Source organism: Schistocerca gregaria, unplaced genomic scaffold (genome assembly GCF_023897955.1).
Source record: "Schistocerca gregaria isolate iqSchGreg1 unplaced genomic scaffold, iqSchGreg1.2 ptg000994l, whole genome shotgun sequence".
NCBI classification, from domain to species: Eukaryota; Metazoa; Arthropoda; class Insecta; order Orthoptera; family Acrididae; genus Schistocerca; species Schistocerca gregaria.
This window is the reverse complement of record NW_026062344.1, coordinates 186,244-211,352: the sequence shown is the minus strand read 5'-3', so window position 1 is coordinate 211,352 and position 25,109 is coordinate 186,244. Positions and strand designations below refer to the sequence as shown.

Here is a 25,109-nt window from a genome sequence, read left to right as displayed (position 1 = left end):
TTAGCTTCGACTACGTACCCGCCCGATCAGAACATTCACAAAAATACAAAAAAAAGGGTTACTGAATTTATCCCTTCATCTAGAGAAGAGGCCATAAATAATCTCAATGTCTATATTACACTATGGAGAACTTTGTTCACGCTCACAGAAACAATGAGCCATTGTTATAAACGATTGGCACAAATCTACGATTGGGAAATAGAAAACAAGGGTCCTGTTTACCAATTGTGTAGAGACATCACCAGTCCCGTGAAAATAACGGAACTTGATATTGCTCTATTCTACCAATACGGAATTCAGGATGTTGAAAATAGAAAAGCAAATTTCGATGATATTAACGAATGCTCTACACAGAGAATATCTTCTAAGTACAATTCTGCTACAGAAAGTACACCAAGAGTTAAGCATAAATTGAGAAAAACCTTTTACGAGCCAGAGGGGTTATGTGCATTTGTAGTAGCCTTAAGAAACTATTTTTCGATTGTGTCCTTCAATGCGTTTCTAACGTTAGTAGCGTGGTATTGGTATAGCTTAGATGGTATTGGATTTTCGTACATATTGCTTGCAGATGGCGTTTGTAGTGTTATTTCTAGTTTCTTAGAATTCTTCTCAAGGTCTGCCGTATATTCATGTAGAGAAGGTTGGAGATGTACGATGCCAATAGTACTTACATTCATACAGCTGATAATCTATGCAGTAGGATTTGGCGAAATTGGACTATGGTATCTCTCTTCTTACATGTCAATTCTTCCAAAAAACATCAAAAATTTAATTATATTATCGGCGGTTGGAGGTAGTGTTTTGTTACGAATAATGTATAACATGATTTTGTTTTTGCGATTCCCGGCGCTTGGAACTGCCCATTATAAAAAAAAACATACAACCTGTGGAAGCAAAAACAAAATGATGATCAGGACGGTGGTATTTTTTATATGTTCGACCGGTGTTCTCATCCCCTTGAATTACTGGTTTGTAGTGCCTACGTTGGAGCGTTCTGCATTTTGGACGTTCTGCGGCAACAGTCAAAATCTGATTACGACAGTGCAATGCTACATTGGTATAGCTGGTTTATGGATTCCGTTGCTGTCTATTATTCTAATTATGAATTTCATCTCTTATTCGTGTATAATGGCTTTTTATGGTGCTTATCTGGCTCTAAGTAACAAGGTTGGTTACTCAACAGATGAGGCGTTCTCAGTTATTGCTGGATTCAGAAGCTTTTCGGCTTTACTGCAAAAATGGATGATTCTCTCTCCTAGAGGTAACAAATCAATTAGCTTTGACGAGCTGAAGAGCAGGTGGCCAAAAACGGAGTCGAAAGAGATTGACAACTTATCCACGAAAAAATCAGATCGATTTCGAGCTATTTTTACGACAGTAATTGATCCTGATCAAATCGAGAATGAAATAGAGCTCATGTACAGTATATGGTACTTGATTGTGGATGATCTATATGATATGGACTTGATATCTAAGAATGTGGCTCAGCATTTGTATGTGGCCTTCAATTGGCAAGACATTGATCTTGGTTCTAGACCTAAAGAAATTATTCAATTTTTCTTTTCAACAGTTGTCTCTCTGTCTGGACACGAGCTCAACCATCTTGCAGAACATTTTAACTACTTAGACCGGCTCCCTTCGGTCACTCAGCTCATTCCATCTTACGGAGAAGCCGTCGTCTTTGACAGCGCGTATTTATGCAATCGGGACAAAAAAAAGGTTTCAAACTTGGAATTTATTATACTCAAGTATCCCAAGGAATGGGAGAACTTTTACAACAGAATGTGTTTATGGTTTTCCGACAATCAGGGAGTTATCCCGGGTTCCGCGGATGAGTTGGCTGCTCTTTACGTACAAAACAATGGGAAAAACATGGATCCGACGATACAAGATGAAATCCGCCTGTGGGCATCGTTGAGAGGCCAGAGCTTATACAAAACCATACGTGGAACTTTATCGTATCGGACTGCGCTTAGAAATTTGTATCGAGTTACCAAGCGTAGAGAAGATATTATACCATATCGGACACAGGTGGTCCTAGCGCACCAGCAGTACGGGGATCCTAGCGTTTTAAAGATGATAGCCAAAGACATTTATCTGGTCTATAAAAAACTTTCATCTCCGAGAGTCCTTGGTCTTCAATATGGGGATTCACCTTTTGACTTGGTATTTGATTGGAATCCGAGAGAGTTGGCGGCGCAAAAGACGTTTTTGATGAAGTTAGCACAGCAACAGAATGAGGAGACTATTAAGAGGTATACATTGAAGACAATTCACGAGGAATTGGAAGACGTTTGTGCGCACGGGGAGATGTTAAAAAAATTGATTGATGCCAAGAGTATAAATTGTCCCATTGATCCTAAAGGGTATTTTCCATACGCCAGCGTGATGGCTGGGCTGCCGAAGGCTACGAGGATCGTGGGCAGATCTTGGTTGTTTATCAGCAAAGGGTCTATCCCCAACGAGTTTCGGAAAAGAGGTGAAGCTGATGATTACGAAGCAGACCAATATAACGATCAGGACAGGAATAGTAACGATGGGTTAAGTAATTCCACATCTAGCATCTCGGATTCAATATTAAACGTAACCAAGGTCCAGGACAAGAGAAAGAAGAACGAGAATTACAAATGGAGATACTTGGCCTATGGATGCGCAGTTGTGCACTCAGAGTCGTCGATTGGAGAATGTGCGTTGTTGAGATTCTTTCACAATGAAACTGGAAGGGAATACGATTACATAATAAGAGATCACTTGTTTGAGGTAAAGCCGTTAGTCATTTTCCAAATTAACGACGATAGTATGGTAGAAGGGAATTCTATGGATAACAAGTCCAAATCGAAGTATTACAGCGTCATCAAGTTTGCCATTAAGAATGGATCTAGGGCAGAGGCGTATGCGCTCGTGACATGCATATCCGACAACTATGAAAATACCGTTTCTGAGTCGTCTCGAGTGATGAGAAATACAGTGATTATGGATAATACAAAGGTGGTGTTGAAGGAGATGGAGGACAGGAACACGGAGGAAATAAACTGTTTGATGAGAGCGCTTACGCATCCACGTAGATATGTAAGAACGGACATTAATTCCGACATGGAGCTGGGGAAGCTTCCGTTAGAGAAGAACAAGATGTACATGTCTGCTATTAGGGCATTGGATGTATTGAGTGAGTTTTCACAGGAAGGATGCATTAGTAGGGATAGCGTGCCAGCGATACAGGACAACATTTATCTAGGTATCGAAGTGCGCACAGTGTTGCCACGTAGAAATTCGCTTATACTGCGCGTGAGGGGCGAGCTGCCATTTGCCGAGTCTGACAGAATACAGGGTAAGGCGTCTAACCAGTTGAACGGCCTTCGGTTTAGTTTTGGTTTGGTTATTCAGACGAAGGACGCGAACCAAGGAGGGAATATTGCAGAGGCGCTAAAGTATCCGATCATACTTAGCCGATTTAATATTCACGAGGCTCGAATTGAGAAGAAGACAAGAAGTTTGGCGCCGACGATTATTGGGTTTAGAGAGAACGTATTTACGCTATCGCACGGTACGGTTGCGAGGTTCCAGGCGTACGCTGAATGGGCGTTTGTCACGATTGTCCAGAGAGTTTTTTCGAAGCTTGGAATTCGTATGCACTACGGGCACCCAGACTTTTTTGACGGAGCATGGGTTTTTTCAAGGAATGCGATCAGCAAGGCGAATCCGGTATACAACCTGTCGGAAGATATTTTTGCCGGATACGTGGCACTGCTCAACAATCGTCGATCGGTACACACGGACGAGATTCAAGATGAGAAAGGAAGAGACACGTCCCTTGCGTCGACGTACACGTTTACTGCCAAGTTGGCGCAGGGTGCAGCATCGCAAATGAAGACGCGTGACGTTTTCAACCTCAACACCAGGTTAGACTTCATTAGGCAATTTTTGCTTTTCAACAGCAGTCTAGGGTACTACTTCACGACAACGGCGATGTTGGTTTCGGTGAAGTTGTATTTGTTTGGGCTTTTTGTTTTTTCTCTGACGGGGTATTCAGCGGAGAACTTGGGAAATTTGGAGTTCATTTATTCGGTGCCTTTCTTGGTTCAGGTGGGCATGTTTACGTTATTGCCTCTGGTTTTGGAAACTGCAGTTGAAAAGGGCTTTTGGGACGTGATCCAGGTGATTGTCGATCTGCCGCTGTCGCTGGCGTATTATTTGTTCCAAGGGCAGACGACAACTCATCATCTCTCGGAGTCATTCATAAAAGGAAAATCCCACTATGAAGCGACGGGTAGATTGCTTGGCCTGTCAAGAAAGCCGTTGGTGGAGGTTTACCAGCTATATGGAAAATCTCACTTTGAACCCGCGTTGGACTATTTGTTTTACGTGGTGGCTTACTACGTCGTGACCGCAACTAGACATGGTGGTTATTTGCCTTTGTTCGCACCGATCATCTGCATTCTTGTGTTCATACTTGCGCCGAGTATGTTCCAGGTTTCAGGTGGCTTGAAGATCATGTTCAACGACGTCAGTATGTTTGGGAGGTGGATTTTTTCGAGCGAGTCGTTTCCGATTTTGTTGAAAGAATGGAAGAACGGGCCGTTGAGAGAGCAGGTTATTAAGAACTTGACGTGGAAGGCCACATTCAAGGTGAGCCACACCAGGCTCCAGACATACAGTATATTCGGCTATTTGAAGAACGTTATCAACACGCATTGGAGAGTGGATTTATTTGCGGCTCTATACCACGTCCTGAAGACGGTTATATGGATGTTCATTGTGATCAGCATTCCCGGCGGAATGAAGGATTCGGTGACGAAGGTATTGGTGGGTGCCATACTCTACATTTTGTTGACCATTTCCACGTCGGTGACGAACACGCATAAGAAGAGGGGATTTTGGCATGGCATCGCGAACATGCTTTTTGTCTTCGGGATATTCTATTTTTTGGTGCTTTTTGTCAAATTACAGGCATGGAAATACATCAACTTTTGCGTGGTGGGCATCTTTTTGTCGATCAAGGTAATCAGGTCTTTCTCGTGGTTTGTTTTTCATATGTACGCTTGGAAGAAAAAAGTTTTTTCGGCAAGGCGATGGAGATATTTGGAACAACGGGCAGCGGCGAAGAAGTTGATGCCTGAAGAACGAGACAAGAAGTTTAAGGAAATCAAATCTGACTTAGAGAGGAGTCTCTTGGCCGGTTTGTATTTGCTCGATATTGTTGATCGTCCATTTATACTACTGTCTCTTACGCTGGTGTTTCTCCCTATTCATATCCTATTCAACTTACTTTGGTGCATTCCTCGCGTATCAGATTTCCTGCTGTACTCAATTGCCCTCAAGTCACGTCTCCACTACAAAACCGAGAATGTCTACCTTCCGTCGGATCCTTGGGGGAATGGTGGCGGATACAATGCTTTTGCTGCTGCTTCTGAAATGGACGAGCTTCCAGAATTTGATTTTGAAGACGACGCTGAAATCATTTACAGCACGTTCTGATCGTCTTTTCTGAAGCTCGGTGAAACGTCGGAACTGGTCGGATAGGTACTATCCATCACACTGTTTGAGCGTGTTCCTTTTCTGGGACAGCTTTCGGTCGAAGCTTGTCCGTCGTCTCCTGTTGGCTAGACCGTAGGGGATTAGCCGAGGAAAAAAAGTTTTAGAAGCAATGCTGATTTTTTTTTGCTGGTATTCCCTCTGCACTACAAGATTGATTCTAGTGTGCAGCGTCGCTCATTCCCGCAGACTGAAGCTCTATCAGTGCAGCAGTTCAAGACCTGGATCAATAAAAAGAGAGACGCATTACCGTTAACTGTATTTCTACGCACAAAGTTACAAATTAACAAAGTATAGGGGATTGTGTGTTTTTAGCACATTCGACGTCAATCTGTTCATTCTTTTTCACTTTCATCTTCCCTATGCTGGCAGTGTACCTGCATCGGGTGTCTTGAACACCTCTTTTTGCACGAAGCAATCCGGCGCATCTGGCGAAGAACAGAGAATAGGGGCGGCCGGCGTTATGTTCCAGTTTTCTGTATTAGTCTCTGTACGAGCGACGTCCTTCGATGCAATGTGCATTGCGCGAAGGCTGGCTACGTATTTCTGTGCTCGGACACGCTCCGACTACGGGGGATATGCACGGGCTCTCGCATCACACATATTTTATCGTGACATGAACATAACACACCGTCGTGCGTGTGCGTATACGCCTGCTCCGTCTCTTTTTCAGGCGAACGTTCAATTTTGATCTCGCGAGGTGGCGTCATACCTGGTACATTTCTGAATGAGACGTTCTTGTGCGCGTAGACCTGTCTCTGAAGCGTAGTGTGTCAGAGACCATATCACATTCTCTCCGCGCCTTTTTTGGCCTCACATATTTTTATATTTCAGCAAACGTGGACCATTAACACTGCTGGATAACCTGAGCCAAGAAGCCTGTGAACCGCCCTCGTTTCTTGGTTAAAAAACCTGCATCTCCGAGCATGGGCTAAACAGCGTGTTTGGGGGGAATAAAGAGGACTTTGATTTGAGAAGCCTATTTATCATACAGAACACGATGCATAAGAACTTCTAGTTAAGAGACTAGAGGTCGAAGGCAAAATTTTTTGAAGTTGTTGAGAAGACGTCAGGCTGGGTCTTGTCCATTTCTCGAACTCAGGTTTCGCAGTGTACAAGAAAAATACGATATTGGTAGGTGAACATTTGGTACACTATTTATTGATGTTAAATATTTTTTTAAAATATGACTGATTAGATCTCGATGTTATAAACTTTGCATTGGCAAACAATCTCCGCGGCTTTTCTTCGAAGAGTGTCTTCGCAGTACGCAAGAAAAATACGGTATTATCAGATGAATATTTGGTACACTATTTATTGATGTCAAATATTTTTTTTTAAAATAGGACTGATTAGATCTCAACGTTATAAACTCTGCATTGGCAAACAATCTTCGCGGTTTTTCTTCAAAAATTACGTGATCGTTTTGGTGATTTTTATTTGCAGACGGTCAGGGTACGATGGATTCCTCGCTTCGGTCATATGTTCAATCAAAGAAATATAGTCTGCGCATCTGTGCACCTTTGAGGCCGTCAGATACGCTATGTGGTCATTTCGGTATCGGTACCTCTGTAATTCCTATCCTCTTCTGTATAGATTTCTACGTGAGCTCATATTCAGGAGAAAACATTCAAACCAACCAACGAGAACATTCGAATAGAGGATATATAGAATGACTTCGCGGCTCAATCTGTTCAAGTCTAGGTCAAACCTAAGTACATCTCCGAACACCACGGCGTATGGAGAAGCGCATGATTTCTATGTATTTTTTTAGCCTCACGCGAGAAAATTTAGTGTATGGACAGTTTTTCTCGCACTGGACCTCTCTTGCATTCTCACTTCTAAGCCGCTTTCATCAGTCATATTCAAGGGGGAACATAAGCTAACGATTTTTTATATAGGCATCACTCGCATTCTTTTTAAAGTTGCATACGTATTGAATAAAGTTGAGCGCGCAGCTTGTTCAATACAGGCGCTCTTCTGAACAGCATCTCTATTTTGTATATATACGTTCAACCTGCAACGCACGTTAAATCGAGCTAAACCTTTTTGAAGGCCCTCCAATAGAATGGCAAAGCGACCCAACGAACCGCCGAAGATGCAGAAGCAACGGAGAGTAGCCGTTATGGGTTTTCGTGCGGTCGGTACGCGCTACTCCGCATTCATCCTTCCCCTCGCAAGCGGCGTACCGAAGTTTATTTTGTGTGGTTTTCTAGGTATTAAGTTTGCACAAAATGAAGTTTTTTAACGTTCTTTTGTTCTGCACAATCTAGGTAAAACCAGCGTAACAGTTCAGTTTGCAGAAAAGGGATTTAGCGAGGATTATCATCCCAGTATAGAGAACACTTTTCACATCGGCATCAAGGTTAACGGCAAAGAATACGAGATAGAAATTATTGACACCGCTGGACAGGTAAAAATTATTGTGTAAAGTGCATTGTTTTTAGCAAAGCCATTGACGCCTCATTTTATGGACGATCCAGGACGAATACAGTCTCTTACAGCGTCAATATACTGTGGGCATGCATGGGTATGTCCTGGTATATTCAATCGCTAACAAGTACAGTTTTGATATCGTAAAAAATATCAACGATCAAATTTTGAATGCGCTTGGAACCGAAAAAGTACCGCGCGTTTTGGTAGGAAACCAGAAGGATTTGGTCAGTCAGAGGTACGTGACGGCAGAGGGGTGGGGACTCAAGTGGGCGGCCGTCCTTTCCACTCAGCGAGAGATCAAGTGGGCGGCCAACATACAACTAATTTTTAAAAAAAAATAGAGAGGTGTCACTAGAAGACGGTCAAGCGTTGGCTCAAAGGTGGGGATGTGCATTTACAGAAACGTCTGCCAAGCTCAATGAGAACATATGTACGTATATAACTGTGAGGAAGAAGCTATTCATCGCTGTACGCTAACGTAGGCGTGTGCGCGTGCTGACGTCGTCCAGCTAAGGTGTTCGCGATGATTATCGAAGAAATTCAAAAAGATTCAGCGCCAAAAGAGCCCAAAACAGCTTGTTCAGTAATGTAAACTAATACGAGTACTGCTGATTTTTCTGATATAAAGAGCCGCATGCGCTCTGAAGAGTTCTCATGCTCCGGATTCACGCACAATACGCACTGCGAGTTGGAGTAGACATTTCACATAGCGCGAGGCTACATACGGGAGAAAAACGTTCTTAATCGCAGAGAAGGAAGCTCGACTCGTAACTCGCAAAAATAGTCATTGCACCGCGGACGGTGTTCTATGTTTAGTGTGAGGGAAAGCCGTTACATTCGTGTCAGTCTTTGTGTCCACGCTCCGCGTTCGTACCACTTTGTGTTTGGAGCGCTGATGCGACAGTGGCATTTTGGATTCATGCGTTCCGCCGATCCAGACAGGTTATTGTTGTTTTTTTAGCTGAACGCAATGACGCTCTGTAATAGGGAGCAGTTATTCGTCGTCTTCTTCTTCGATTTCTTCGGCTTCTTTGACAGCTTTTTTTGCCTCTTCTTGTGCCTCTTTTGACAGCTGTTCAGGAATGAATTGGAACTTGTTGTCACTCTGACTGCAGACCCACGCCATTTCGAGCTCAAAGTACTTGTCTTTAGTTTCGTCATGAACCTTGTATATAATCTTAGCGGCTTCTATGATGGCGGTGCGGGCGTCCATCTCGCTCAGATTGAGCTTTTCGATTTCTGTTTTTGCGGCTTGCTTGGCCTTGCCGGTTGCCACGCCGAAGTATCCCCAAGAGATGCCGGAGGGTTCTATCATGAACAGCTGAGGGCCATTGGAGTCGACTCCCCCGACAATAGCGGCCATTCCGAATGGTCGGACTAAATATAGCGTGTACAATTGAACATAAGAGGCGACGCGGTTGGCTTCGGTCATGACTGGAATATCCATGTTGTAGTTTTCCTTGAATACTTCCGCTTCGTATCTCGCACGGTTGAACACGTGTCGTATATCACCGACTAAGCCAGATGCGGCCAAACCCATGTGGCGATCGATAGCAAAAATTCGATGGTCGCTGCCTGGAACGAGGAGCTTTGAGCAAAAAAGCTTCTCTGTGGCGAACACGACTCCATCTTTGACGCGCAGGGCGATGCAGGTTCTGTTTCAGAATAGACAGAGAAGAGTGCAATACAACGTGTTGGATGTAAGCGCTTCTTTTTTTTTTTTGACAGGTACAACGCGCTATGTTTAGCTTTCTCTGTTAGCGCAGATCTTGAAAAAGATACATACCCGCTATTTTCAATAGCCTTTGCGGCATAGGCCACTTGAAATATTTTACCCTCTGGAGAGAAGGTAGTGGTAGAAAAATCATACTATATTTGAACACAGTAGAGAGATCAGCGGTGTGTTGAGAAGTTTCTCGCGCCCGGGCCAAAAAAAAAACAGCTGAACATCGATCTCAGCGCCATAGCAGTGAGTTTGGGCAGAGAAAAAGCCAAAGGAATTGAGAACGCCCAAATCTGGGGCCGTTCGCTATGTATTAATCATGCTCAGATCGAACTACGTACTCCTGTTCCGATACCTGACATGGCACCAACACTAGAAGCGAGTGAAGCAGAAATTCAGAAGAAAAAAAAAAAAATGGATACCAAGGACCAAAATACTCTGGCTCTATGCAAAAATTTGCGTACAGTTCGGCACAGCGCACGCAAAAAAAATAATTTATACGGCTGAATTCAATTGCGACTACGGTTGTGTGAAGGTTGTTTGGTGCAGTTGAACATAGACAACAGATGCCATATTGAGGGGAAAATGAGCAAAGCGACGGAGTTTGCAGGAGCACCAGAGCACTGCCCGGGGCCGGAGTCGGAGCAGGCTGGAAACGCTTCGGCGTGCGCCGGGTGTCCAAACCAGAACGTTTGTAAGACAGCTGCGAAGACAGACACTGTCGGTACGCGTGCGCAAGAGAGCGGCGAGATGTACATGCCGTTGTGTATCTGTGTACATAAGTGTGTATATTGTGTATGTGTACATGCCCCTTAGTCGAGTGCTTGAGGTGCTAAACTTCTCGAGGTGCCCTGACGCATGTCCGGACTCTGAATCGACGGATAGATCTCTCGTTGATTAGAAGGCAATTGGAACGGGTCAAGCATCAAATTCTCGTTCTTTCAGGAAAAGGCGGCGTTGGAAAATCGACGGTTTCTTCTCAACTGGCATTTTTCCTTGCCGAGTCCGACTCGGACGCATCCGAGCCGCGCCAGGTCGGTCTGCTGGACATTGACATATGCGGCCCATCTATTCCCCGAATTATGGGGCTCGTTGGGGAGACGGTCCATCAGTCCAGTTCAGGGTGGGAGCCTGTTTACGTTGAAGAGAATTTAGCCGTTATGAGCATTGGTTTTTTACTAGAGAAAGAGAGCGAAGCTGTTATATGGAGGGGGGCGAGAAAGAGTGCTCTGATTAAGCAGTTTTTGCGCGACGTGTATTGGGGCGAGCTCGAGTATCTTGTGATAGACACACCTCCAGGGACGTCGGATGAGCACCTCAGCATTGTGACGTATCTCAAGCAGGTTGGTGTCACAGGGGCGGTGATCGTGACGACGCCCCAGGAGCTCGCGCTCTGCGATGTAAGAAAGGAAATCAACTTTTGCAAGAAGGTCGGGATACCTATATTGGGGGTCATAGAAAACATGAGTGAATTTGTGTGCCCGAAGTGTCAAACAGTCTCACAGATATTTGCGCCGACCACTGGGGGGGCCGAGAGAATGTGCGAGTTGACGCAGGTTCCGTTTTTGGGTAGGGTCCCGTTGTACATGCCCATTGCCCAGCACTGTGACGAGGGAAGGCCGTTTGTGACGGCGCAGTCGCCTCAAAGTCCGGCCGCCTTGAAGTTGAAGCAGATATTTCAAGAGATAGTTCGAGCTGTTGAAAAGGGCTAAGCTTGCGCGATTTGCTTGGGGAAGTGGTGACTTCCGCGCTTTCTAGGCATTAGCATTTTTTTTTGACAGCCGGTTTTTAAAAAATTCAGCGATTGATTTCAGCGTTGTGCCGAAGCTTTGTGTTTTGTTGATGCGGCTCCTGATCCACTCGGGGAGCTTCGACTGAATGGAGTGATTCAGGTATCGTTTGTCGACGAGTATTATTGTCGCGTAGTCACCGATGTGCCGTATGGAGCGCCCGATGCTTTGATTGACGGCCCTCATGCACAGATTTTGGTAGTAGTCGTTTTTTGACAGTTTGTTTGACAGGTTTTGTTCAGTTAACTTCTTCAAGTTTAGTTTGTGTTCGACGAAGGTCATCTTTTCGACCATGACGGGGTCTTGAGCGTTTGGGTAGGGCAATCCGACCATGATGACACACCTGCCCAGACGGTCTTTGAAGTTGATGCCTTCGCTGAGTTTACCGCCCACGACGCAGATGAGGAGGGAGCCATTTTTGGCGGGTGATTCGATAGATTCGGCGTAGTTCTGCAGGGTTTGGTCGACGAGGTTGGCGTGTTTGGGTTCTTCAAAGACGTTTTTTTTCGCAGAGATTTTTGCCCAGGTATCGGAGCGTTTCCAGGTGGAGACGACATTTTGCTGGTATTGGTAGGAGGGAAGGAACATGACGACGCCATCTGGGACGATGGTGACGAGGTTGAGGACGAGGCTGCCAAGTTCTTCGATCATGTGGGTGTCGCGTTGATGCGCGAAGGTAAAGTGAAAATCGAGTCCGGTGGGTCCGGAAGGGGTTATGAGGGTTAGGAGGTTTGAGGCGGGGATGATGTGAGGGCATTGAAGGGTGACTAGGCGAGTTGGAGAGAGTTCGGGGGAGCAGGGAGAGACGGGAAACAGATAGTCTGAGAATTCGTCGAAGGGTTGCATGGTTCCTCCGGCAAGGATGACAGATCTGGCTTGAGTGAGAATGTCGCGGAAGTGTATTTCTGGATTTAAGAGGAGATATTTGACGCTTGATTGTTTTGGATCATGTGTGTGGAGAGTGGTTAGTATTTTGCCGTCTGAGTCTTGGTTAACTAGACAGACCAGGAAGTCGTTGACAAGTCCGAGGGCCGGTCGGTGTCGTTCGAATTCGTTAGAATCGAGTTCTATGTGGATAGAGCGATGGTCTTTCATGACGGGGACGTTGATTTCTGGCAGAGAGCAAGGTCCCTGTATTTTTTGGGCTAGGCGGCTTTCTCGAAGGTAGTGATCTAGTTGGAATAGATTGAGGTTGTCGAGCTGGCATTGGAAGAGAAACTCATTTAGAGAGAGGATGGAGGTGGTTTGTGGCTGCTCGGTGGGTTGGTTGGAGGTGGGGGGGGGAGAAAGGTGCTTTACCAAGTTTCTGAGTGCTAGTACGATTTTTTCGATTATTGACAGGTCGTCGGGTTTGATTTTCGTCTTACGACGGTGAAGATATTGCGTGAGTTGGGCGAGGGCCTGGGAGATGCTGGACAATTTGAGTTCTACCGTATATATGGCATTAATGGTGTTAATGACGTTGTGGGCCTCGTCTAGAATGACGATGTTGTTTTTTAAGTCGATGTTCAGCGATTCGCGCGTTGGTTTGTGTAGGAGTGTATGGTAAGGAAGTAGAACAAGTTCCGAGGAGTCAATGGCCGCACGGGTAGCATAGTAAGGACAGGCATGCAGTTCTTTCGCGTCAAAGATTAGTTCCTCGATGTCCATTGGCTGCGCCAGGATTTGGTACTTGAGCGTTCGGACGTCGTCATTAAAGAATGGACACGTCGCTTGTGAGTCGTCGCGGTTGAGGGTGGCCGATGTGCTGGACCCGAGCATATCTAGACACTTGTCGTTGATTTGATTCAGACTTGGCAGATTTTTAACTTCGGGGTGAATACACATAACACCTCTAGATCCCAGTATGACAAGTCGAATGCTTTCGAACCACTTAGTGCGTTGACACTCTTTGACGATTTGCGTCAATTGTGAGTGCGTTCTAGAGCAGTAGAAGATCTTTCTTGACAAGAAGGTTTTGTTGTCATCATCTTCTTCGCCGATTTGGTGGCGAAGGAAAGGCGCCGAGTTGGCCGGTTCCCCCGCCTCGATGACCGCTTTCCTTCTCTTCGGAGCAGGCGACGGGGTTTGCTTGGCTTGGCGCACGAGTGCTAGCTTGCCTTCCAGCGCGCGACGCGCGTCTATATACTCCTTTTCAGCCTTCTCTCGCTCGAGTTGTTTTTTTTTGACCAAATGCTCTCTGACCCATGACACACACGACGCGGGGTCTGGCTGGGCCTCCTGATCCGCGGAGTCTTCCAACGCCGGCGGCTCATCCTGGTGGTCTTTGATCCATTTGATGGCGCCGCACAACAAGCTCAGTGATTTTCCCTACAACGCGTCTCGCACAATTAAAAAAAATGTCAAAATGGCGCAACCAACGGCTTCGTACGGGCTCTACTTACGGTCCCCGTGGGTGATTCCATCAATGCGACTCTCCCTTCCGAGATGGAAACGTAGAGCGTTCTCATGAATCGCTCCTGTATAGGATAGGGCTTGTAGGGGAAGAGAAATTCATCTATAGGAGGAACACCCGACACGTCTTCCATGGCTCGTTTGACATCTCGGCTTTTTTCTTTTTTTTTTTCCCTATCACTTCGCTTATTCGGCCGCAAGAGCACGCTTCACGACGTGTCGATGACGATTTACTCTGTGTACATTACCAACCGGTCCGGGTGCCTGATCTTTCAAAAGGATTCCTACGAAGGAAAAAAGCAAGAAGATGCGAACGAGCACATTCGAATATGCTCTATGTTCTTCGCGTTTGACATTCTCTCTCAGAGTATCTCTCCTGTTTTAGAGCACGGGGAACTCATATCGGTTGACTCGAGTCACTACACGTTGCGCTGTATGCACACGCCGACAGGTACACTTCCTTTTTCTTTTTCTTTTTTTTTGCGCTTCAGCTTACACCACCCCGTGAGCACAGGAGCGAAATTCTTCGCGCTCGGAGACCCTCAAGAACTCAACTTGGAGAACTTTTTGAGGAGAGTCTACAGGCTGTACTGTGACTACGTGCTTAAGAATCCGTGTCACTGGGAGATCAATCAACCTGCGCACAACACCTGCGAGAAGTTCGTCGATGCCGTAGAATCTCTTATGATGAGCTATTCCAAAGACCGTTGAACGCATGTACATACACAAAAGATGTGCTCGCAAGTAAGCAACGTTATTTCTTCGCCTATTTGACGTTCTTTTTCTTTTTTTCTTCGAAAGACACTGTTCGCCTGAGGCGAATTTTGACGCGTAATTTTTCAAGGGCACGGGCGGTTGCGTCACTTTACCGAACTGTCGACGTTTGTGTTCTCTCCGGACGGCAATTGCCTCTCGACGCGCGCAGACATTTTTGGGCGTTCGAACGCGATACTCAAAAAAAAAAATTTATTTGTGTACTGAAGGCTCTATGTTTACCGAGGGATTTGAGTTCAGGGATTGGAGCAACGCTCGCATCAAAAAGCCTCCCGGAGATGTTTCGTTTGGTGTTGTACGGTGCGCATTTTCAGGGGCCATCTGAATTGAAGACATATCGCCAAACCACTTTTTTCGATCACGGATTTAGGGATCTCAAGAGAACGAGCATACCATAGACCAAGCCCAGCTGAAGACCAAGGTACGCGAAATTTCCTTGCGTCGACATCGTCGAAGAAACTAAGTTTTTTTCTTTTTGAGAAATCCTGGGAAATCGCTCGTCACCTCTCGCCCATCTTTGCTACGGGTTTCTTGTGCTGGATGATCCCAGACCAGCCGACGATCATCGTGCTGAGTGTGATCATCATAACGCTTTTGAAGCATGCAAGGTCCCTGGTTTCCGTCAACCAAAGTACGCAACTCCTAAGAAACTGCTCCGAAAAAAAAACAGTTTCCTGACGTCCCTTCGAGTTTTTGCGCCGTTTGAGGACAAAAACGTCTCGCTCATTTTGCAAAAGCTGGTCTATTGCGCGATTTATCTGTGCTCGCTGAGCATGCTCGTGTGGAAGTTGAACAAGTTCGGGCTCCTCCCGGTCACAGAGGCCGACAGACTCCCGTCATATAGAGTTGAACTGGTAGGATACGTGTACAGGATGGGTGACAGGTGCCGTTTCGTGATCTAACTTCTCCTTGTAGCCGACGGAAAGAGCGAGTGGAGGTGCGCTGTGGGAATAAAGGAAAGTGTCTCAAAAAGCATATATTTAAAAAAAAACTTTATTTAGTTAATTCGACATATCCAAACTGAGGTTTCTCTTTGAAAATTCTTTGATAGACATTTCCCGGACATGGATAGCGAAGTCCTTCTCCGTGTACCAAGGCACTGAGAGACTCGTACTCCCGGTTGCCGATGACGTACTGCGTAGGCGATTTACGACAAACACGCTGGTGCTTGATGATGTTGTCGGTTGTGATGTAGCTGATCGTGAAAAACCCTTCTACGCTCGAGAAGCGAACCAGGAACGTCTCCGGAAGCTTTCCACTGAGAAGGGCCTCCGCGCTGTCCTTGTCGATGTCTCCGTGGAACCACTCGTTTCGGAGAGTGTGGTAGATTCTGTCCAAGAAGGTCCGGTTGTTCTCGTCGGGACAGGCGATGGGCCCGAATAGAGAAAGAATGCGGCCGAAGTCTTGAATGTTGACACAATCCGAAGACCTGTTTTTTTTCAAAAGAAGCGCTTTGAGGCATTTCAAGTTGAGCACAGTTTGGTTTTCGTGGTCGGAAGGGTCCGGGATGGGCAAGGTCAAGAAACGCAGAAGTTCGAGTGCGAAAATGTTCCAAGGCGCGTCCGAAAACTGTTCGCTGTTGCGAAAATTCTGAGTCCAGAAGATCCTACCGTAGCTGTCCTTGATGGCAACGTTGATCAAGATGATGTCCAGCTCCTTGAGGATTTCCACGGTCGACGGGCGCTTCTCGGGATTGGGGTCCCAACAGCGCTCTATAAGGGACTTGAGCCTCGGCTCCACGCTCGGGGATATCAGCGGACGCTCATCCCTCTTGCAAACAGCAAAGCGAAAAGTCTTGTAGTCACTATGGTGGACGAACGGCTGTCGACGCGTGAGAAGCTCCCAAAGCACGATACCGAAACTGTAAATGTCGCTCTTTTCGTTAAAAGCTCTAAACTGCATCACCTCCGGCGCCATCCACAGCGGCTTGGTGCGGTGACAGTTTACCAAGATAGGTTACACAAAAAGAGAGTTTACCGTTAGAAAGAATTGGGGTGGGTTTTTGTGTGACATTTGTAACGGACATACTGTACCCTTCACGCTTTCCGAGTCCTTCAGGTGCTGTCCCGGATTCATCAGCTGAGACAGCCCGAAGTCGCACAGCTTGACGCGCCCATTCTCGTCGATCAGCAAATTGGATGTCTTCAGGTCTCTGTGGATCACGCTGGGCTTGCTGCAGTGGAGCCAGTTCATGCCGAGCGCCGCGTCCTTGGCCATGCACATCCGCCGGTACAGGGACAATTTCACCGTCGGATCGTGCAGCAGCTTTTCCACATTACCCCCTGTGAGGAATTCTGACACGATGAAGAAGTTTCCCGGCTGCGTGCAAGCGCCCATAAATAGACAGATGTTAGGATGGAAAATCGTGCTGATCACCATAGCAGTTAACGCAATCGCAAAACCTGTCAGTAATTGATCGAACTTTTTGTGTATGCACAATTTTTTCTAGTAAATGTGTTTATCGTTGTTATATGCGTTATATAGCGTACAGAGCAACTCTTTACAATAAAATATTCTCCAGTGGGAACTGCGCACACCGAAGAACGCCCGCTGTCTTTTTCGCGTGGAGTCGCTCGTACCTCATGATTTCCACTTCTTGCTTGAATGCGATGAGTGTTTTTCTGTCGTTGATTGGTTTGTGCAGGACCTTGATGGCGACGTCCTTTCCACGACATTTTCCGCGCACGACCTTGCCGAATGTCCCCGTTCCAATTTCCTGATCCATGCTGTCTATTTCGGATGGCAGGATCTCCGGTGGACCGAGTCTACCGTGAGGCTGAGAGACATTTTGAGACAAAGCAATCAGCAATTCGAAGAGACGAACTCGTGTGCAAGTACGAGAGAGCGACGGGGGTAGCCATCTCTCGTGACGCATTCAGGTATCGCTCGGTCAGCACGTACGCCGTTTATACCTTGACTGGCAACGGGGAGGTCCATAATGCAGGAACAAGCATCTAGAAATAATATTCGTTTCCACACAAAATTTTATATTCAACTGAAAAAATTCGACGTTCGGTCGCACGTATTTAAAATAAATTTATATATTATATTGATAATAAGGGCGAAGCAGAAAGAAGGCGAGAGAGGAAAAATACTGTCCGAAATTACTTGGATTTAGACTTGGTAATCTTCTTAATTTCAGAAAATAGGAAAGTGATGTTCTTTCCAGTGAGTTTCTTGTAGACGGCTGCATACATGTTCAGTCTCCCTTCCACGTTTTGTCTGTCCTTCAAGTCTAGATAGTATTTGTAATATTTTCTTCCATTGGTTTTATAACGAATACGTCTTCCGATAATTTCGACCGGGTATAAGATGTCGTTAAGAATGGCTTCGTGCACGTAGGTAAGCGTGTTCTTGTAGGGCCTTCGAGATTTTGAAGGTGGTTTTTGATTCTTTCCTCGAACTGGTAAAATTTTTCTTTGGGCAAGAAAAACAACCAAGCTTTTAGAAAGTTTCTTCTCTAGTTCCAAAACCAAGGGAATTTGAATGGGGTGAATCTTAAGCAAAACTCTCTCGGGAACGAATATCAATACGATGGACTCGCCGTCTGCCTCAACCTGTTTGGCAGATACGATGTATACTTTCTCAAGCTCCCTCTTCCAATCGTCCTGCGAGCTAGACTGAATGTCAAGGATGTATTGCGCAATAGAGGTCTCCAACGGCGTCGGCTCTCGACTTTTGGAAATTCGAAGCTTCTGGCTGACGGCAGACATAATCTGGAATAACAAAAAAAGTTAATATGCAAAGTAATTAAATGGCGATCAGACGAACGCAAGTCGGACCAGAGGACGCGAAAAATCGGCCGGAAATGCAAAACCAAATGACAAAAATCAACCAAAGAGATCACTCTACGAACCGAAAGAGAGTTGAACTAAAAGTCGAAGGGTGGATAACGATATCAAATTCAGAAACAATTTTTTTTTTTAAATGGGACATCAAAAGACTTTTGAAAATATTTTTTTTGTACTCATGACATTCAGCGTACTTTTAGAATATCCGCTTCGAGCTCTTTCGTCAATCATACCGATTGCCAGTATGCACAGACCGATGGGCGCCATTACGCTCTCATCAAATGCAAAACTGCAGATTCCGAAAAAAAAAATTTCCGCGCGTGATCACTAACCTCCGCATATATAAGCCAAGAGATCAGATGCAGTGCCGCTCTTTCCCCTCATTAGCGAAAGCTTGCACCCACTCGCCTCAATATTTTTTGCCGTGGTCAGCACCATACTCGCCGGAATTTTTTTTGTGTACGAATCTAGTTGTTCAATCTTAAAACTTTCAATATCTGTTTTCTTACTTAAAAAAAGTAACGTCTTTTGGAATGAAAAACCGAGGTTTATTTTTAGTCGAGCATTCCTGTATAACCTACTTCTAGGACTTGTTTGCTCTATCGCTTGGGGATTCACCACACATATAATATTCCTTCAACTCCGTATAGTCGCCTGAATATAACAGAAGAAAGTCTGCGCTATTTTGGCGCAAGACGCCTTTAGTTCCCACCCACCTTAACTAATTTCAAGAAGTCTCCAGTTTGCTCTATAGATTATTAAAAAAAAAACATTCGCATGATGATTCAACTGAATATGCTTTATTTTTTTTTTTTGCTCATAAGAGATGAACATAGACCCATTTATCGAAATCAAAAAGTATGTTTCACCTACAGTTGAAAATCTCTTAGACAGAATGTGATGCGCTTAGTGCAGCTTCATTTCTTTTTTTTTTTCCGCGGAATGAAGCCTTTCTATGCACTTGCTCTAAGCTCACGGGCATGCCTTGCGGTTCTTGCAGTGAAGTATATCGCGAGATGGAAGTAATCGAAAAGTCATACGACGAATGGAGGAAGCATTGCATAAGCGGAAACACTGAGCAAATCGCCATAAAAACCGCCCAGCTAAAAGAGTATTTGGAATACACTGAAGAAGTGCTAAGTGATATGCAATCAACCATACGTATGTTAGCCCTTCCACCCGATCATAATCATCATTCGCAAAGTTCCTAATCCCTTTTGACCTCTGCAAAATACAGACATCGTAGAAAGAGACAGAATAAAGTTCGATATTGGAGACGAAGAGATTAAATCAAGAAGAGACTTCGTCACCAAAAACATGAATAAGATCGCTAGCATTCGAGATGAATTGGCTCTGCCCCCAAAATCTGTATGATCTCGAGAAGCAAATACGAACAAAATTTTGGCACCTCGCTAACTTTTGACAGATCATACACACAGACCCGAGACTCATCAGAGCACAGCAACAAAGAGACTCCATTTACATGGAAAATGAATTGTATATCAAAAACCAAGAAGAAGTCCGAAAGGTACGAGTGGCTCTCTTAGCGTAACGGCGAGGAATTAACAAAAAAAAAAGAACTTGTTCGAAAAACATGACGAACACTTCGAGAACCTCCACATTGCCTTAACTGAATTAGGAGAGGTCGCTGCAGCCATTGGGCAAGAGACAGATACTCAACAGAGGTACGATAGCGATGCAATGTTCGCACTGTAGAAGCCGTCGCAGAAAGCCTGACTCTGTAGCTCGCAGCTTGTTGGCAGACATAGACAAAGAGACAGAAAGAACGAGAGCGCATGTCGGCAAGTCATCAAGAGGTATACAAAAAATCCTGAAAAAAATGAAATGTACGCAAGAAATTTGATCATAAAACATAGCAAAAGTCTACAAAAACGTCCAGCTTCTCTCCAGACGTTGCGCGAGGTGGCAGAGAACAGGCCTCAAACACCTCTGAAATGCTGTGCAATAAACTGACATGTTCCTTCCTTCAGCAAATTTCGGATCGATCTGTATAGCGCTGAGCGTCATCGTATTCGTACTGGTCTCATTTTTGGCGCTCAAATTATGACAGCCATCAATGCACAAACACTTGCATGGGCAAAAAAGGGCGAGCAAAAAATTGTACCTAAAAAACTTCATATAGAGCCGTTTGTACAAGGCAATTATGATTTTTTTTTTTGTTTTTTTTTCTTCAGCAGCTGAGCCATGCCGGGCATCTGGAGTTTCGCATTCGGTATTATTACCAACGCAATCTCGGAGTCTGGAATTGCTCGAATGAGGTCCTTCTCATTCTTTGTTGAATGCTCGTCATTCAAAAATGCTTCAATGGCAAGTTTACCCTTCTTTCTCTTTTTCTGAACATTGTCTGGTACCAATTTGACTCGATATTTGTACTCTGATAACGCGTCATAAGGTGCACATACACCCATAGCATACAAAAGAACATCTTCGTTTTTCGGATTCCCTGTAAATGCACTAAGATTCACGCCAAGTCCTTTGGCATAATTTTCTTTGATCTTCTCCAAATCCTTCTCGCTTAACTGCTCCAACTTCTCTTCTTTGTATAGTAACCTAATCTCCTCTTCTTCAATTTCTCTCTCCAATTTAGCGGCTTGCGCGCGCGCCTGAGCTTCCAGTTTCTGCTTCTTTTGCTCCTCTAATAGACGAGTTTCTTCCTCGCTCTTCTTCGAAGCAGCGCCGCTGTGCCTCTTACCATCAACCTTTGGTCTTCCCGCGCTAGCCAATAGATGCTCGGTAATTGCACGCTCTTCCTCATCTTGATGCTTGTACTTTTTCCTAATTTTCCTCAATTTGCTCTTTTTGATTTTAGGCGCAACCGGCTTCTTCTCCGTAGGCTCTACATGAACCCGAGGCACCTGAGGAACAGAGGGCGTCTTTCCTTGACTCTTCTTCTTCATCTGCCTTCTCTCGTAGGCTGACATCCGTTTCTTTCCGGAACGATCGGAGACATCACTCGCTCCGTTCAAATCCATCGCTGCAATCTCGTCCACCAACTCGTCCTCATGCGCAAAATCGACTGCATAAGCATCTCCAAGCTCAGATTCGTGACAGACTTCCAAAACCGGTGCATTTTCCGTTTCTTGAGTTTTCTCAGAAAAGTGATTTGAACCGTCGTCTATTTCTGACGCCGTTTCACCTTGGTAGTTCTCGATTTGAACAGAAACCTGATTCTCGTCTTTTGGACTTGTTTCCACTTCCACTGTCGCACTTTCGAAATCCTGGGTATGATTGGGTATGCTTTCGTCCGCTAGACAAAACAAAATGCCAAATCCCATCACCAACTCGCGAGGAAGTAGATAGTTTTTCTTTCCACGTACCATGAAAGAGCCTGTCGTCAAATACTCACCGGTGGGTGCCGTCTTACTCACCTGATGATCGTAGACCCACCAAGCCGCAGCAATCGACTTGTCCTTCCATGCTGATGAATAACACACACACATCGTTCCTGCCTCTTCCAACGTCTTAGGCGGCACTTGACTACCCGTAGGATTTTTTATAATGCATGTAGATGCTCCATGAACATCTGCGTGGACATAAATATCGCCTCGAGTCAAATGGCGTTTGTATAAAATTTCATTCTGAAACATATCTCTTCCAGCTACCACGATAAATCGATCAGAAGAAATGAACCATTTGAACTTTTCAAACCAATAAGTCTTACGTAAATTCAGCACTTGAGAATTAATCCGAACCTGATTCTTCTCAGCATCAATTTTCCTCTGCGCATTCTTCAATGCCGCATTCTGAGCATCCATTGTCCTCTGCTTCTTCTCTAATGCTTTTCTCATCTCAGCATAATATTTGGCCACATTTCCGTGTGCTGTCAATCCTAAATCAACCTCGACCAAAGCCGAACCGCCTTCCGCTGACTTATCCTTTGCCTCAAAAGACAATACAATTGCTTTCCTATCCAAACAAAGACTGTCAATCATCATAGCCAGCGGATCACCTCTGCGCCTCTCTTGTTTCACAAACGCCTCTATAGACGTCCAAAAAACTTGCCTAGACAAATATTCATTAATCACGCTCAAGATTTTCTCAACTGCCTCCACGTTGTCTTCTATCAGCTGAGCACTCCTCTTACAATCTTCTGCGTGTTTCTGTAACTCATTCACGCGCCTTTTGTTGTCCTCTCGTACCTTCTCCAGCCGCTGCTCTCTCGCACGGTCGCCAGCTTGTCTCTTGCCCTCCTCTTGCAGCTTCTCCAAATTCGAAAAGTAAGCATCCACCGCACCGTCAAAATCGTCAAACTCTAGCAGACGATATTCAGAGTACTGAGCAAAACGAAACGGAAGATACTTCAAATATCTAACGTATTCCAAATCTTCTTGTTTCCCGTCTAATTCATCAGCTGCAGCATCGTCCCTACCACGCCGACTGTCACACACCACGTATCCTGGACCCTTTTCCATCTTCCTCACCTCCTCTGCCATCCGCTCAAACCACGACACTAACTCGGGCGTCTTCGACTTGTCATAGTCCTTAACCCTGACCCGACTCGGCAATCCCACCTTCACCAAACAATGCTCAATCGCGTCTATACCCACCGTAAAAATACTTGTCAAACACCTAGACAAAACCAAAGACGGATGACTGCATAAAGACTCGTTCACTACGCTCTCCACTTGATCTACACTGGGTACGCTCAACGACTGGCCAACTGTGATAGGATATACATTGCCAATGGCGCATACTCGACCCTCGCCTTCTAAACTATACGGGCGTAACAGCAAAAGAATCTTGTACGTGTGATCCGTCAAAATAATATTTCCACTGGCATAGAACTCGCAAATCAAGTGATGTGCATACTCTTCTGAACCGAATGTAAAATCAATCACTCGGTCGAAAAAAACTTGATTCACGCTCCTCAAAATTTTGGCTCGAATCGCCTTTCTAAACTGTACAACACGTTTGTATCATGTCAGCGTTCTGTCTCAAAGAAACAACCGTCACGTGCGCATACACATACATATACACGCCTCTATCGTACGCGTCATAGACGCATACGCGCAGCCGCCCTCTAATACCCTCGTACCTTCAACGCAAACACTGACGGAGATTCTCTGTGCTCTCTCGGGAAATTGGTTGAATAGACGCATACGCCACTCTCAAAGATGACATATGCCTTTTTGACAGAACTGGCAAACTTAAATAAATATGTCTTGTTATTGCAGTCATAAACGTTGGCCAATCTCAATCCAACCAGCTTGTGCTGAAAATCCCTGACTATGCATCTGACATCGAGAGAAGTGAACCGACACTTAGACATAGATGAGTGTGTTCTCTTAATAATGAGGATACAATTTTTTTAAATATTTTATCAAAACGAAAACTTTCCTGATTCTCACAAACCCCCTCCTGCATCCGTGTCGTTAAAGGCCACTCCTTCCTTAGACATACGCGCGTACGAACCGCAAATCAAATTGCCTGCAAAGGGAGAAGCATTGACTGAAAAAAGACGCCTTTTCAACTCTTTTTATTAGAAGTGAGGTTCGATGATAGCTTAGCTGTCAGTTGCCGCTTCCTTTCATCGTCTTTTTGTCTCTGAGCATGTTTTTCATCTTTTATTTTTTTGGCCCTAAAAAACAAAAATTTTAGTCACAAAACAACAAAAACTTAGATCTCGACACACCTTTCTACCAGCGAACTGGCACGCTCCGATATCTCCATCATGTCTTTTTTAATGCCATGGAGCTTGATGACATATTCTGGCACCTTCTTGAACTAAAAATACCATCTAATTAGCACTTGTACTTTTGAGAATTGCGCTGTCTTTTCTGTGCGCGCAAGGAAGAAAAAAGTCGATTACCCCTTCGAGCTCCGAGTCAATCACTAAAATGTCTTTACTAGTCAACTTGACGTTCGACTGTAGATTTAACTGAGAACTCCTTTACAAGGTTTTGGTTAAAAGAGAGCGTCGTAACCTCTACAAGCTGCATGTCAAGCTGAATAATACTCTTCGCACCTGAGTTGTTCGAGTTCTTGTAGAATTGCTTCTATTGGCTCATAAATCAAATCAAGTATATTTTTTGACAATCCCGTCTCTTCCATATGGGTAACCACAGATTCAATAGTGTACACGTCCGGTTGCAAATCTGAAGTCCAAAAAAAATTTTTTGCCTAATAAAACTTTGGACGTTAGAGATGATGTATCCTGCTTGACGAAAGACGACACAATTTCCATCAACTCTCTTTTCTTGCACAGCATCGGTGGCGTACCTTGAGTTAGCACCGAATCATCTTCGCTTTAAAACACGCTTTGACAGAACAATATCTCTGAAAAAACAAAAAACAAAGTCAGCTAATTCATTTTTTTTGCGGACATAGAGCAAGCGTTTGAATAGAGTGCATCCAATGAACCTTTATTCGATAGTTGAAGGTTTAAAGTCGAATATAAAAACACAGGCGTATCTGTTATCTAATTCCTTCGATACATTTACTACAGACAAGGATTTCGACCAATCGAATTATGACTCGTTTGTAGAATCGTACGAAAACGTATGTAGCATTCACAAACTGCTGTCAAATCTCTGCGAGATCTCAGAGAATGAAAACATCAAAAAGTTGTCTATGGAGTTGACCGAGAATCTCAGACTTCTTGTCAAAGAGGTTCACCGACTACTTGAAAGCGACTCTAATCATCGAGGG

The 25,109-nt window shown here is 44.8% G+C and overlaps 6 protein-coding genes and 2 long non-coding RNA genes across 20 annotated transcripts; 4 read left to right on the top strand and 4 right to left on the bottom strand.

The window, feature by feature from the left end:
• Nucleotides 1-6,882: 6,882 nt before the first annotated feature.
• LOC126326553 (GTP-binding protein Rheb homolog) lies at nt 6,883-8,639 on the top strand. Of its 5 annotated transcripts, none has more exons than XR_007560756.1 (7): nt 6,883-6,987; nt 7,434-7,532; nt 7,588-7,676; nt 7,806-7,945; nt 8,016-8,203; nt 8,310-8,398; nt 8,478-8,586. XR_007560756.1 is itself a non-coding variant. In XM_049995707.1 (7 exons), the coding sequence occupies exons 2-7, from the start codon at nt 7,205-7,207 to the stop codon at nt 8,558-8,560; spliced, it is 654 nt and encodes a 217-aa protein (XP_049851664.1). In that variant the 5' UTR covers nt 6,883-6,987; nt 7,129-7,204; the 3' UTR covers nt 8,561-8,639. The 5 variants fall into 5 exon arrangements, 2 of the variants coding, with proteins under 2 accessions (XP_049851664.1, XP_049851665.1); XM_049995707.1 differs by lacking the exon at nt 7,434-7,532 and adding an exon at nt 7,129-7,269 and having other exon boundaries at nt 8,478-8,639; XR_007560754.1 differs by having other exon boundaries at nt 7,434-7,676.
• A 108-nt stretch (nt 8,640-8,747) lies between these two features.
• On the bottom strand, nt 8,748-10,069 carry LOC126326552 (proteasome subunit alpha type-3-like). The gene is made up of 3 exons (XM_049995706.1): nt 10,033-10,069; nt 9,755-9,837; nt 8,748-9,623 (listed from the first exon to the last, which is right to left on the bottom strand). The coding sequence occupies exons 1-3, from the start codon at nt 10,051-10,053 to the stop codon at nt 8,963-8,965; spliced, it is 765 nt and encodes a 254-aa protein (XP_049851663.1). The 5' UTR covers nt 10,054-10,069; the 3' UTR covers nt 8,748-8,962.
• A 207-nt stretch (nt 10,070-10,276) lies between these two features.
• On the top strand, nt 10,277-11,517 carry LOC126326548 (cytosolic Fe-S cluster assembly factor NUBP1 homolog). Its single transcript, XM_049995703.1, has 2 exons — nt 10,277-10,415; nt 10,577-11,517. Exons 1-2 carry the CDS (start codon nt 10,277-10,279, stop codon nt 11,401-11,403), a joined length of 966 nt encoding a protein of 321 aa, XP_049851660.1. The 3' UTR covers nt 11,404-11,517.
• Nucleotides 11,518-14,081: 2,564 nt separating this feature from the next.
• On the top strand, nt 14,082-15,622 carry LOC126326550 (uncharacterized). Of its 3 annotated transcripts, XR_007560751.1 has the most exons (6): nt 14,082-14,326; nt 14,390-14,944; nt 15,020-15,070; nt 15,130-15,280; nt 15,340-15,503; nt 15,565-15,622. It is a non-coding gene; the product is annotated as an uncharacterized LOC126326550 (long non-coding RNA). The 3 variants fall into 3 exon arrangements; XR_007560752.1 differs by having other exon boundaries at nt 14,082-14,308; nt 14,390-15,070; XR_007560750.1 differs by having other exon boundaries at nt 14,390-15,070.
• A 2-nt stretch (nt 15,623-15,624) lies between these two features.
• Nucleotides 15,625-17,608, bottom strand: LOC126326547 (dual specificity protein kinase shkC-like). Of its 2 annotated transcripts, XM_049995701.1 has the most exons (4): nt 17,551-17,608; nt 17,229-17,425; nt 16,678-17,017; nt 15,625-16,575 (listed from the first exon to the last, which is right to left on the bottom strand). In XM_049995701.1, exons 1-4 carry the CDS (start codon nt 17,584-17,586, stop codon nt 15,643-15,645), a joined length of 1,506 nt encoding a protein of 501 aa, XP_049851658.1. In that variant the 5' UTR covers nt 17,587-17,608; the 3' UTR covers nt 15,625-15,642. The 2 variants fall into 2 exon arrangements, with proteins under 2 accessions (XP_049851658.1, XP_049851659.1); XM_049995702.1 differs by lacking the exon at nt 17,551-17,608 and having other exon boundaries at nt 16,678-16,968; nt 17,229-17,412.
• A 64-nt stretch (nt 17,609-17,672) lies between these two features.
• LOC126326551 (uncharacterized) lies at nt 17,673-18,496 on the bottom strand. The gene is made up of 2 exons (XR_007560753.1): nt 18,432-18,496; nt 17,673-18,365 (listed from the first exon to the last, which is right to left on the bottom strand). It is a non-coding gene; the product is annotated as an uncharacterized LOC126326551 (long non-coding RNA).
• Nucleotides 18,497-18,604: 108 nt separating this feature from the next.
• LOC126326549 (syntaxin-6-like) lies at nt 18,605-20,519 on the top strand. Its single transcript, XM_049995704.1, has 9 exons — nt 18,605-18,682; nt 18,788-18,899; nt 18,960-19,298; nt 19,441-19,601; nt 19,678-19,808; nt 19,867-19,968; nt 20,019-20,125; nt 20,193-20,287; nt 20,432-20,519. Exons 3-9 carry the CDS (start codon nt 19,267-19,269, stop codon nt 20,506-20,508), a joined length of 705 nt encoding a protein of 234 aa, XP_049851661.1. The 5' UTR covers nt 18,605-18,682; nt 18,788-18,899; nt 18,960-19,266; the 3' UTR covers nt 20,509-20,519.
• Nucleotides 20,520-20,574: 55 nt separating this feature from the next.
• LOC126326546 (ribosome quality control complex subunit NEMF-like) lies at nt 20,575-24,736 on the bottom strand. Of its 6 annotated transcripts, none has more exons than XM_049995696.1 (6): nt 24,681-24,722; nt 24,427-24,581; nt 24,271-24,349; nt 23,862-24,185; nt 23,497-23,745; nt 20,575-23,359 (listed from the first exon to the last, which is right to left on the bottom strand). In XM_049995696.1, the coding sequence occupies exons 5-6, from the start codon at nt 23,728-23,730 to the stop codon at nt 20,603-20,605; spliced, it is 2,991 nt and encodes a 996-aa protein (XP_049851653.1). In that variant the 5' UTR covers nt 23,731-23,745; nt 23,862-24,185; nt 24,271-24,349; nt 24,427-24,581; nt 24,681-24,722; the 3' UTR covers nt 20,575-20,602. The 6 variants fall into 6 exon arrangements, with proteins under 6 accessions (XP_049851653.1, XP_049851654.1, XP_049851652.1 ...); XM_049995697.1 differs by having other exon boundaries at nt 23,497-24,039; nt 24,094-24,185; XM_049995695.1 differs by having other exon boundaries at nt 23,497-24,185; nt 24,681-24,736.
• Nucleotides 24,737-25,109: the final 373 nt, after the last annotated feature.

What these genes read in the sequence shown, in the direction of transcription:
- LOC126326553 (XM_049995707.1), top strand. Translation starts at nt 7,205, where the DNA reads ATGACTTCGCGGCTCAATCTGTTCAAGTCTAGGTCAAACCTAAGTACA. An exon ending in ACATCTCCGAACACCACGGC is followed by an intron (nt 7,270 to 7,587) that starts GTATGGAGAAGC and finishes ACCTTTTTGAAG; the next exon opens with GCCCTCCAATAGAATGGCAA. An exon ending in TATGGGTTTTCGTGCGGTCG is followed by an intron (nt 7,677 to 7,805) that starts GTACGCGCTACT and finishes TGCACAATCTAG; the next exon opens with GTAAAACCAGCGTAACAGTT.
- LOC126326552 (XM_049995706.1), bottom strand. Translation starts at nt 10,053, where the DNA reads ATGTCAGGTATCGGAACAGGA. An exon ending in TGTCAGGTATCGGAACAGGA is followed by an intron (nt 9,838 to 10,032) that starts GTACGTAGTTCG and finishes GTTCAAATATAG; the next exon opens with TATGATTTTTCTACCACTAC. An exon ending in AAGGCTATTGAAAATAGCGG is followed by an intron (nt 9,624 to 9,754) that starts GTATGTATCTTT and finishes ATTCTGAAACAG; the next exon opens with AACCTGCATCGCCCTGCGCG.
- LOC126326548 (XM_049995703.1), top strand. Translation starts at nt 10,277, where the DNA reads ATGAGCAAAGCGACGGAGTTTGCAGGAGCACCAGAGCACTGCCCGGGG. An exon ending in TGCGAAGACAGACACTGTCG is followed by an intron (nt 10,416 to 10,576) that starts GTACGCGTGCGC and finishes ATCGACGGATAG; the next exon opens with ATCTCTCGTTGATTAGAAGG.
- LOC126326547 (XM_049995701.1), bottom strand. Translation starts at nt 17,586, where the DNA reads ATGGACCTCCCCGTTGCCAGTCAAGGTATAAACGGC. An exon ending in CAAGAAGTGGAAATCATGAG is followed by an intron (nt 17,018 to 17,228) that starts GTACGAGCGACT and finishes TATGGTGATCAG; the next exon opens with CACGATTTTCCATCCTAACA. An exon ending in CGGAAAGCGTGAAGGGTACA is followed by an intron (nt 16,576 to 16,677) that starts GTATGTCCGTTA and finishes CACCGCACCAAG; the next exon opens with CCGCTGTGGATGGCGCCGGA.
- LOC126326549 (XM_049995704.1), top strand. Translation starts at nt 19,267, where the DNA reads ATGAACATAGACCCATTTATCGAAATCAAAAA. An exon ending in TGGCTCTGCCCCCAAAATCT is followed by an intron (nt 19,809 to 19,866) that starts GTATGATCTCGA and finishes AACTTTTGACAG; the next exon opens with ATCATACACACAGACCCGAG. An exon ending in AATCCTGAAAAAAATGAAAT is followed by an intron (nt 20,288 to 20,431) that starts GTACGCAAGAAA and finishes TCCTTCCTTCAG; the next exon opens with CAAATTTCGGATCGATCTGT.
- LOC126326546 (XM_049995695.1), bottom strand. Translation starts at nt 23,730, where the DNA reads ATGTCTAAGTGTCGGTTCACTTCTCTCGATGTCAGATGCATAGTCAGG. An exon ending in CGTCAGTGTTTGCGTTGAAG is followed by an intron (nt 23,360 to 23,496) that starts GTACGAGGGTAT and finishes CGTGTTGTACAG; the next exon opens with TTTAGAAAGGCGATTCGAGC.